This window comes from Asterias rubens, chromosome 21, assembly GCF_902459465.1.
Source record: "Asterias rubens chromosome 21, eAstRub1.3, whole genome shotgun sequence".
Lineage (NCBI taxonomy): Eukaryota > Metazoa > Echinodermata > Asteroidea > Forcipulatida > Asteriidae > Asterias > Asterias rubens.
The window spans coordinates 10,604,734-10,617,294 of NC_047082.1; the positions used below are offsets into that span (position 1 = coordinate 10,604,734).

The following is a 12,561-nucleotide window of genomic DNA, read 5'->3' on the forward strand; positions in this document are numbered from 1 at the left end:
TTTTTTTTTTGTTCAATATACATAGATTTCTTACGGTAACCGACTAGCAAAAGTCTAAACTTGTTCCTAAAATTCGTGGACCGGGTTCATTTCAGCCGACGAGCGTGGACGACGAAAATAGACCGCCCGGGATTTGGAGTTATTTACGGGTAAAGTCACCTTGTTCGCGCCTGGGACCATTTGCCTAAACTAATTCCAGTATTTCGCGTTACGTTCGGAAATTAGACCATGACAAACAAAAACTCAACCGGGAAGTAAAACCTTATAACAAGAGCTACACAACTTTTTTGAAACCTTTTTTTTCAGTTATATATTCCTTGGGCAATGAAGCACATAATCGAAGCAAAACAACAAGGAACAGCTTCGTGTTTGTTCACAAACACTTAATGTCTAGTTTATATATTTGTTTTACAACTACATTACTTCAAAGGGGTAGACTCTAACCATGTTTATAATATCAACAGCTCTCCAGTGCTTTTTACCAGGTAATTTGTATCATACATTTTTGCAGTAATAACCCAAAGTACACCCTGCCTTTAAGTTTAGATTAGTTTTAAACGCTAATAATCGAACCAGTTCGATGTAACTGGATTGAGTAATTTTGACTTCAGGTTTATTGAGTATTGAAGTTTGGTTAGCCCTTTACTGATGTCTGAGTGCAAGCATGGCACCATGGCCCGGTGGTTAAACTACACAACTTGCAACACAAGGTCCTGGGCTCGAATCCTACCAGGGTAACCGTTGATCTCACAATGACTATAAAATAAGGATTGTCATCTAGTTTATGAATCACAACTTGTTTAATTTGTGGAATTCATACGCATAGACGCGTTATTTGAGAGAGACTGACTTTTGCCAGCTAAGCGTTTACTTCCCCGTGTGTTGTTTAAAGAGTTCACTTAAAATGAACATTATTGTTAAGACAGACTTTTAAGCCAGTATTAGTTATTTCGCCTCAGCCTCATGACACCCACCTTCTTTTAAAACAAGGATAGTTCTGGGTTCGAATCCAGGCCGGGCCACGCACAAATTTCTGCTGGCCAGTCGACAAGCTTGCCCCCTTAAGCGTATAATATTCGGTAAAAGGCAAACCTTAAACTTGATTACAATAAGTTATAAAAAAATCAGTGTATCCACTACGTGGATTTTGTTTGACCTTATATTAAGGCCGTCATTTTAAACAAAAGTAAGTTTGTTTTGTAAACTAATATTAAAAAGTATGTAAAAAAAAAAAAAATACAATTCTGTGGCTGGACCCAGATTGCTTAAAATCAGTTTTTAACTTTTTGAATCACCTAACATTTCGGCGCTCGTTAATTTCCTACTAAGTTTATTGCTATTGTCAATTAGTTTTTAGCTTAAATTGTCTATTTATTACAATTTTTTTACTAGTTTTGATAACTTGAATTTAGATTTTTACTATATCATTATTTGCATTAGATTCAATTTCAATGTATTTTGTTTGATTTATTTTTGAGTTTTGTTTTAACATTGATTAGCAAAGTCACGGAACACTTTAGTGGACAATTAAAATATGCAGCTGTTCTTAAATGAGCTTTCAACTGTTTGTTTGTATTATTATATTAATTAATGTGCCTATTTAATCATTTTGATGGTACTCTCTTAAAGGCAGTGGACACTATTGGTGATTACTCAAAATAATTATTGTCATAAAACCTTAATTGGTTACAAGTAATGGGGAGCTGTTGATAGTGTTAAACATTGTGAAAAACAGCTCCCTCTGAAGAAACGTAATTTTCCACGAGTTTGATTTCGAGACCTCCGATTTAGAATTTGAGGACTCGAAACCACGCATCTGAAAGGGTGTTTTTCTTTCATTATTATCTCGCAACTTCGACGACCGATTGAGCTCAAATTTTCACAGGTTTGTTATATTGTGCAAGTGAGAAGACTGTCTTAGACAATTACCAATAGTGTCAAATGTCTTTAATGTAAAAGAGTAAAAGAGTGAACCATTCGTTTTGTCCAACCCATTGCAAGCACCCGGTGCTATACACAAATGTTAGTCTTTAAACAAGAACCCCTTATCCCCCATCCTTCTATAAAAGTTATATCGAGAACTGTATCTGAAAATCTTTAGAAAAAAACACACACACAACAGCTATACTCTCTGTTGATACGATTGTGTTTACGATTTGGAAATTGTGAAAGACCATGACACGCTATGGCGATCGGGCCTTTTCAGTCATAGCTCCAACACTTTGGCACAAGCTACCAACCCACATTCAAGCAGCTCCTTCATTAAACAATCAAAATCCTTTCAAACCTCAACTTAAAACCCATCTGTTTTGTCAATCTGGTTATAGCGTTCAGAAACATCCGTATTTAGCGCTCTATAAACGTTGTATATTTATTATTATAGAATAGTTCTTGTGACTCACTCGAGAGATTAGGGCAAACATTTCACAATGTGTGTTACGTAATGCTACATGGCTGATCACACAAACATTGAACCATTGGACACTGTTGCGATTTAGCTTAAAGGCAGTGGACACTGTTGGTAATTGACAACGACTAGCCTTTACAGTTGGTGTATCTCAACATATGCATAAAATAACAAAGCTGTGAAAATTTGAGCTCAATCGGTCATCGAAGTTGCGAGATAATAACGAAAGAAAAAACACCCTTGTCACATGAAGTTGTGTGCGATTAGATGGTTGATTTCGATACCTCACCTTCTAAATCTAAGGTCTCGAAATCAAATTCGTGGAAAATTACTTCTTTCTCGAAAACTTTGGGTCTTCAGAGGGAGCCGTTTCTCCCTATGTTTTATACCATCAACCTCTCCCATTACTCGTCACCAAGAAAGGTTTTATGCTAATAATACTTTTGAGTAATTACCAATAGTGTCCACTGCCTTTAAAAAGACTGGTATACTACCAGCCTGATCAGAAACTGCTCTACCACGGAGCTATGTTGTTTATTATCGACTCTGTTATCAAAGCGACGTGATCCAACAAAAAAAGGGGTTTCCCCACACATCGGAAGTTCCGCTTCAGACGAGGCCATGGGTCCATTCATAAGTAACTGAATACACACTTGGGGTGGCTATTGTACACGTTGATATGCAACGTTGGACCGTTATGGAGCCTGTAAGAAATGTCAAAGGCTCGAGCTAAGAATGCTGCACAATTAAAACGTTGTGTGTTTCGTTTTCCTTTTCACTACCATAAATTATTGGTTTGAAAGAGTGGGGCAGAGAGCCGGTAAACAAAAGAAACTCTTGTTATTAAACATATCTCATAATTATTATAAGGACAATGCATTGAAATTCCTATATTTGTTAGCTTAATATTTGCTCCACGTTCCTGACACACGTCAAACAGGTAACAGCACAAAGCACTTGGTTTATTGACTATAGGTTTGAAAGAAAACAGAGCCATACAAAAGAACTAAAAGGGAACTGAATACCATTGCAATGATGTAGGAACTTTAATGATTTTAAAACTGGAAGATTCCTGGAATTATGAAGAAGATTTCAAAACGCTGCATGGCTAAATATAACGGACGAGGTATGACAAACATTTCATTGCAAATCAGTTTAAAACATCCTGTCGAGCTCGGTCCGGTTCAGAACAGTTCGGTATATTTTCACTCAATCAGTTTGCTTTGAATACATACTATAAAGTATGATGATTATCATAAAGTGTTATCTTGGAACAAACATATTGTGTTTCTTCTTTTCAGCCCCCCCCCCCAAAAAAAAAAAAAATAAAAATAAATAAATACAAATAAAATAAAATAACAATAAAATCTACCCACCACCTAACCATCCCCTATAGCGCCCACCATCCCACAACCCCCTTGGCTACCGATTTTATAGGTCTACGGTCTAAACTAAAATGAAAATAACAAGCAAAATCAACAGCTCTTGTTTAATGCATGTACAATGTTGTGTTTTACGGGGTATATATTTACCTATAGAGTCGAGTCGGAGCCCCCAAAAACAGACACATTAGACGTTGACTCACTGATAGCTGGATTCGGACCGCCATGCCAGCAGGGCTACACGAAGCTGCATTTTTTATTTCCAAACGACATTGCAATGATTTGGTGAAAGAGCAGGCCAATTTCATGATGACGTAATCTGACGGAAAGAGCCAATCACAGCGGCAGGGAAAAAAATGCAATGTCGTTTGGAGAAGAAAAAACAAAATCGAGCCCCGCCAGCGGCCCACGCCCTAGTGGTTTATTACGTAACTGATGAAATGTACAATTCACCACAACAATAATGTTGGAAGCAATTCATTTCAATTCATTTCAGTTCAATTCAAATCAGTTTATTGGGCATACCATGGAGGACAATAAAACAGAATGCGCAACATTTATGTTTGGTTTATGTGTCCCCTTTCAGCTTGCGGAGGTTGGGAGGGGGGGGGGGGTTGAAAAAGTTTCGACCATTCCAATTTAGCCGTCTTCTTTTTTAATCTATAGGGGCCACTATATGAGGGCAGCAAACCACAGAGTGCCATAGTATAGACCTTTATTATGCTGCCGCCATCTTGGTCATGTTCCTCGTATCGAATAACAATAACGAATGCTAATAATCATTTTGAAAATAGGAACCAGACTTTTTAGTTCTTCCAGCCTCGGTTTGGTAACATTAATATAAATGAGAGAAAATCAAGATGGCCGCACCGTGATAAAGGTCTACTGTGTCCACAATACCTCAAAATGGCTTATTTTTAGTGCAACTTGAACCATAAGTCTCTGAATAGTATGAACTCTCATATAAACACGCAATTACGAGTATCAACAGATCATGATTGAATAGATGGAAACCTTGCATCGAGGATACACTGGGTGCGTTGGTTTAGCTTCCCTAGGTCGACCCTGGACTGCCCCCGGTGCGTTCGAATAGCTTTGACGTCATTCCAGGGGCTCACCCGGGTCAGCCCAAGTTCCCTGCTTGTGGAGTGGGTCACTTGGGGGGGGGGGGCTGACCCCAAGTGCATGACGTCACTACGAGAGCGGTGAGTGGTCGTTCGTTTAGCTCTTGTCAGGGGCTCACCCGAGCGAGCATCGCGGTAGACCCATGAGGGAAGCTAAACGAACGCACCCTAAGATTGGTAAGACACTGCTCTAGAGTTACAAAGTTCGAAGAGCAGCGATTGAAAGAGATCAGGTGATGGCGGCGACTCCAGGAGTGCGCCCCCGTTACAATTTGAGGATGAGGCGGCAACGGACGCAAGCCATTGCCGAATGATTTTATGATGATTGGTTCGAATCCCGAGTAATATGCATGTGACTCTTTTCACAGGACTCGGGAACTTACGGAGTATACAGTGCTAACCCACATCGATATGGGCCACCCAAATTAAGTCACGATTTATTTTTGTACTATTTTTTTTTTGTCAAACAAAATTGTGTGAGCTTATACATTTCCGTTAAAAAGTTTGGTCATTAAAACCGGGTGTTTACGTCATTCTAGATCGCTCGGAAATGACGTCAGTCTCTCCTCTATATTAATACACAACTCATTATCATCACTGACTGATGACGGAAAACTGAAATTGTGTAAAATAAAAATAAAAATGTTTTGGTGGCGTTTTATAAACCTTTATCATGGTGCAAACATGTTGTGTTTCTTCCATTCAAACAATGTTGTGAAACGGAGGCTGGGAGGGGGGGGGGAGGTATAGTCTGGTACAATAAAAGTCAGTGTAAAGCCATTGCATAATATGGGGAACAAGACATCTTTATTACCATCTTTATAACAAGGTATATAGTCTGTCTGATATAGTGTACACGACTTCTATTTGGGGTCAATGTCGACGTATTACCTATGGACAGTATTGGTAATTACTCATAACTGTTTGCATAAAAACTTGCTTGGTAATGAGCAAAAGAGAGCTGTTGGTGGTGTAAAACATTGTGAGAAACGCCGCTCCCTCTGAAGTTATGTAGTTTTTGAGAAAGTAAATTCTCACTTATATATTCAAATTGAATTCAAGATCTCAGCTAAGGTACACAACTTGTGCGACAAGTGTTTTTTTTCTTTCTTTTTTTCTTCCATTGTCCTCTCTCAACTTCGACGACCAGTTGAGTTCAAATTTTCACAGGTTTGTTATTTTTGTGCATTTGTTGAGACACACAAAATGAGAAGACTGGTCTTTGACAATTACCATAGGTGTCCAGTGCCTTTAAAGCCATTGGACCCTTTCGGTTCAGAAAAAAAAAAAGTTCACAGATTTACAAATAACTTACAGGGTTTACAGAAGGCAATGGTGAAAGACTTCTCTTGAAATATTATTCCATGAAATGCTGTACTTTTTGAGAAAACAGCAAAACAATAAAAATTCTCGTTAACGAGAATTACTGATTTATTTTAAACACGTGTCATGACACGGCGAACCGCGCGGAAACAAGGGTGGGTTTTTCCGTTGTTTTCTCCCGACTCCGATGACCGATTGAGCCTAACAGGTTTGTTATTTGATATAGAAGTTGTGGTACACAAAGTGTGGGCCTTGGACAACACTGTTTACCGAAAGGGTCCAATGGCTTTAAGAGATTTTTTTTATTCAAGCGATGCACGCCGGATAAAACCCAGATCACAATGCAAACAAAAGCTTGATTGGCAAAGGTCGTGGGTTCGAATCTAACCCGAGTAGTATGCCTGTAATTGTTGTTGCACGGCACTCGGGGAAGTACTGACTGATTATACGTAAAACCAATAATAAACACAAAATACATTACATGCACATAAAATGCATAAACATTGTGACGGTTTTTCTCGTTGTAATGTTGTTGTTCTCGATCGTCAGGGCATGTCACATGGCGCAGTTTACAGGCAACAGTTCAATGTCACAAAACACCTTCTTATGCATTTTCTTGGGGATCGTAAGACATTACTTGAAGCATACCAAAGTGGTCCGGTGACAAGGCCCATTTTATGGAGCTGCTTAAGAATAAAATGTTTACGCACGAAAACACTTGCTTATTTTTCACATGTTACTGACAAAATTTAATTCCATATACATTGCTTGTGACTGGTATTTAGCTGTTGTTTACTTAGCATAACACTTGAGTGGACGTGGAGTCTTGGCTGGTAATCTGATTATACTAAAGCAAGGACACTGGTTGGTAAGACGCTGCTCTAGAATTGCAAGGGTCGTGGGTTCGAATCCCACCCGAGGTATACATGCCTGTGATATTTTTTTCACAGGACTCGGGAAAGTACTGAGTATACAGTGCTAACACTCATCGGTGTATGGGCAAAAAACAAAATTAATATAAGCAAGGATTGTTGTACTTAAGCACAATTTGTGCTTAAGCAGCTCCATGAGATTGGGCCAACAACTGTTGGTTGCCTCCAAGTTGCCTGTAAGAGTTGCCTCTTGTAACAAGCTTATAGACTGGAGCCCGTTGAGATGCATTGAGTTGCAACAGCCATTTGGAAAGGCTCAACACCATACTGCATCACACCGTCCTGTTCGCAGCCCTTCTGGCGCAAAACTTTAGTCGGGTAGTACACCACCTCGCACCTCGTATTAGGCAGCACCGTTAGACCATCCGCACTTAGGCAGGATTCGCATTTGGGTACGGCCTTGAGAAGAGTCGACGGATAGCGCGTTGCGTCGTATGTTGAAACCATCTTCCACGGGCACAACGCTCTCTCGCCCAGCGGCGCGTCATTGGAGATTGTCTCGCCTACGGGGCAGTGGTTGTCGTCCGGGGTGGCATCGATGACCTCATCGGTCGGAGGAGCAGCCAAGACAACCCCACCGTTCTCAAGAAGGAAGGTCAAGAGTTCCTTCTCATCGGGGATGACGCATCTTTCCACTGTGTACATGGACATTGTCGTCGAGATGCACAATATGGCGACCACAATTAAGAGACTCTGTTGGGTAATGGACCCCTGAAAAGAGACAACAGTTTGTTTGTTTTTGGTCTTTGTTTTCAAATAATAAACTACAAGGGTGACTGACTGGGTAACATAATAATGTCAAATGATTTGACGTTGAACAAAACACAATTGTTACACATAGTTTCGCATTGTAGCCCCTTATAATTATGTCCACATCCTTCTTTAGGCGAACTTGTGTAAACAAATAAATCAGTGAATAAATAACTAAACAAAATAAATTATGAACACACACATTTTACTGTTTATTGTTAGTGTCCTTTATTTTGGAAGGGATACGGTTGCGGTCACCTATATAAAATTAACGGAAAATATAAGTTTTTCAGAAAATCTCCAATTTCAATTGTCATTTGAGCGTCGTTAGTCAGGCCCGAGACTTCTGCGAATGTTGCGGACAGAGATGCGGTTGGTTCCCCGCTGCTTCTTTAATAAATTAATTATTACAGCGGGCGGCACGTTGAGTCCGGGACTAAAAGTTCAAATATGTTTACATAAGTACACTATTGGGTTTCAGGAATAACATTTCTATATCCATTGTTATGATCCGTTCGGTTGTTCGTGCTGTTTGACACTTAACACTTGACACCACTTTTCCGGGTTAACAATGCGAGTTCCGTGTGTGCAAGTGTATGATACAAACATACAGTGACGGTGCATCTTAAAGGCAGTGGACACTATTGGTCATAACTCAAAATAATTATTACCATAAAACCTTACTTGATTAGGAGTAATGGGGAGAGGTTGAAAACATTGTGATAAGCGGCTCCCTCTGAAGTAACGTACTTTTCGAGAGAGAAGTAATTTTCCACGAATTTGATTTCGATACCTCAGATTTAGAATTTGAGGTCTCGAAATCAAGCATCTGAAAGCACACAACTTGGTGTGACAAGGTGTTTTTTTCTTTCATTATAATCTCGCAACTTCCACGACCGATTGAGCTCAAGTTTTCACAGGTTTGTTAGGTTTGTTAAGATTGTATGCATACGTTGAGATACACCAACTATGAAGACTAGTCTTTGACAATTACCAATAGTATACAGTGTCTTTATAGGCACTGGACACTGTTGGTAAATACTCAACATAATTGTAAGCATAAAAACTTACTTGCTATTACGAGCAATGGAGACCTGTCGATATTATAAAACATTGCGAGGAAGTAAACCTAGTTTTTGAGAAAGAGGAAATTTCTCACTAAAAATAATAAAAGACTACTGGCCAGAAGCCTTTCATTCTTTTCAAGGCTTACCTTTCATTTTTTTGTTAATAACTGATTGAATCAAAATTTTCACAGGCTCGTTATTGTATGCATATATTGGAATACACCAAGTGAGATTACTGGTTTTTAACAATTACCAAAAGTGGTCAGTGCCTTTATTTGTTGTTAAAGCCATTGGACACTTTCGGTAAACAGTATTGTCCAAGTCCCCACACTTCGTGTATCACAACTTATATATAAAATAACAAACGTGTGAAAATTAAGGCTCAATCGGTCATCGGGGTCGGGAGAAAATAACGGGAAAACCCACCCCTGTTTCCGCACGTTTCGCCATGTCATGACATGTGTTTAAATTAAATCCGTAATTCCCGACATCGAGAAGCATTTCATGGATGAATTTCACGAGAAGTCTTTCACCATTACCTTCTGTAAACCCTGTAAATTATTTGTAAATCTTTGAACTTTTGTTTATTCTTTTTACCGAAAGTGTCCAATGGCTTTAAATCACTGACTGAATAAACAACAGAGGCGCTCTAGTGACAAAGTTCACCACAACGAGCATTTCGAAGTATCACAACGGAAACCATAACTATTTATAAATAGGGAAATTCCAATTTTAGTTTTGTCGGTTTTTTGTTTTTTTCACATAAATTTTACATAATGAAAGTGGTATATCCAAGTAACAGGCGTTTTTGTTTATATTATTTCAACTCAAACTTACATCGTGCATTAAAGACACCGTCTTTTCACTTGGTATATCTAAACATAAAATAACAAACATGTGAAAATTTGAGCTCACTTGGTCGTCGAAGTTGCGAGATAATAAACAAAACCACCTTGTCACACGAAGTTGTGTGCTTTCAGAAGCTTGATTTCAAGACCTCAAAATCTAATTCTGGGGTCTCGAAATCAAACTCGTGGAAAATTAATCCTTTCTCGAAAACTATGTCACTTCAGAGGGAGCCGTTTCTCACAATGTTTTATACTATCAACCTCTCCCCACTACTCGTTACCAAGTAAGGTTTTATGCTAATAATTATTTTCGAGTAATTTCCAGTAGTGTCCATCGCTTTAAACTGAGTCTACTTATAACAATTAATCGTGTCTTTGTATTGTTCCTTCAACATTATTGAGAATGAATTAAGTGTATAAATTAGTTTTGTTGTTCTCAATTAATTCCAGATGATGATTTAATTACCAAGTAATGGCCTTTGATATGAACAACGCAATCTCTGCAAGTGCACACAGCTCTGTGTGGGAGTCACTCTATGTACATTGCTTTGTTCTGTACACTAACTTGCAGAACATCCTACTTAACACCCTGTGGACGTGTGTAAGTCCACATAGTGTTCCAAGTCCCTACATTTAACTGGGACCTATAACGCATTCACTACAAGTACACACAGCTCTGTGTTGCAGTCATTCTATGGACATTCCTTTGTTCTGTACACTTACAGTAGAACATCCTACTCAACACCCTGTGGACGTGTGTAGGTCCACATAGTGTTCCAAGTCCCTACATTTAACTGGGACCTATAACGCATTCACTATAAGTACACACAGCTCTGTGTTGCAGTCACTCTATGGACATTCCTTTGTTCTGTACACTTGCAGCGAACATCCTACTCAACCTGTGGACGTGTGTAGGTTAACATAGTGTTCCAAGTCCAGGCTATATTTTACTTGGACCTCTTCTGATTTCAGGTCCATATTTCGTATGTAGCGTTAAAGACATCGGACACTTCTGGTAATTGTCAAAGACTAGTCTTCACAGTTGGTTTCATCTCAAAATATAAAATAACAAACCTGTGAGAATTTGAGCTCAATCGGTCGTCGAAGTTGCGAGATATGAATTAAAAAAAAAAACCCTTGTCGCACCATGGTCACACGAAGTTGTGTGCTTTCAGATGTTTGATTTCGAGACCTCAAAATTCTAAATCTGAGGTCTCGAAATCAAATTCGTGGAAAATTACTTCTTTCTCGAAAACTACGTCACTTCAGAGGGAGCTGTTTCTCACAATGTTTTTATACTATAAACCTCTCCCAATTACTCGTAATCAAGAAAGGTTTTATGATAATAATTAATTTGAGTAATTACCAATAGTGTCCACTGCCTTTAAAATACGCACACGTTCCAATGCGATGTTCACACAACGTATAGTTTAGTGATTGTCAGCAAACATCAGACGTAATAAGCGCACAAAATTTAAAAGTAAAGTGTTACTTGTGTGGTACTGTACACAAAACAATTAATAGTTTTTACTATAACACAGAAATCATCCAACACGACTTACCATTATGTTCTCCTCTGAATTGTCTGTTCTACGCCCTCTCAAAAAATGGTGAACTCTGTCAAACAAAGACAATCATCAAAAACAACACCCACACTCTTCAGTTGTCTGAAGGATCACTGTTCGGTATACAGCGAGACCGCTGTCATCAGCGCAGCTAATGCCCGGACTCGTTTCCTTCATTGAGTTCTAGTCACACTGAACCTAGACTTGGTTCCAAGTCTGTGATGGCTTTTAGTCTACCCGATAGCCGATACATTATTACCTAAAATAGCGCCCTCTTGTAGGTTAACTCCCGTCATTAGCCTGAGTTGTGGGGGTTTTTTTTCGTTGGCTGATGCAGAGGAATCCGCGATATCAGACTTGAACCAAGTCTACACTGAGCCTTGTTCCAATGCCTCATCGCAACCGGTGAGTCAGATTGTGCACCAATAAGCCCCCGTACAGGCATCACGTGCAGGAACTGCATGATACAGAGACATGTGGGGTCGATGTGGAATTTGCAACCTCGCAAAACGAAGATAAATAAATATTACGAAATTCCAAGCAGTTTAAAGGGGCTGGATACCTTTACTAATCACCGGAAATATATTTGACCATGATAGATTTAAATTTTTGATGAACCATCCGGAGGAAGCTCTATGTAATTGCCTGGCAAAAATAGTATACACTAGTATCTTTTTATTCAAAATGTCCATAGATTTACAATAAACTTACAGGGTTTGAAGATATAATGATAGTGGAAAGCTTCCCTTCAAATATTACTTACTGAGGTGCTGTAGTTTTTGAGAGTAAAACAATGTTATGAAAATACGTTTGTAAATAATTAAAATAATTTCGTCTCATAAGACGAACATTATTTTCATGACATTGTTTTACTCATTTCCCAAAAAATTACAGCACCTCAGCACGTAATATTTTCAGGGAAGCTTTCTACTATCATCAAAGTGTGTAAGTTTAGTGTACATCTGTGGACATTGCGTTTTTTGTTCTATAAAAGTTGCATAGACCCTTTAAAAGGAAATTAAGATCATGCTAGTTTTCCTAGTTTTCCGTTCGACTTCTTCACTATATTGTTACTTTATTAGCTGATGTTATCCTTCCCAGGGCTATGAAGTCTGTTCCAGTACCGGAATAAAAGACAATACAATACAAAACAATACAAAACA

General features: G+C 38.8%; 1 protein-coding gene across 1 annotated transcript; it reads right to left on the minus strand.

The window, feature by feature from the left end:
- Window positions 1-7,184: 7,184 nt before the first annotated feature.
- Window positions 7,185-11,558, minus strand: LOC117304569 (interleukin 17-like protein). Its single transcript, XM_033789093.1, has 2 exons — window positions 11,396-11,558; window positions 7,185-7,879 (listed from the first exon to the last, which is right to left on the minus strand). The coding sequence occupies exons 1-2, from the start codon at window positions 11,396-11,398 to the stop codon at window positions 7,370-7,372; spliced, it is 513 nt and encodes a 170-aa protein (XP_033644984.1). The 5' UTR covers window positions 11,399-11,558; the 3' UTR covers window positions 7,185-7,369.
- Window positions 11,559-12,561: the final 1,003 nt, after the last annotated feature.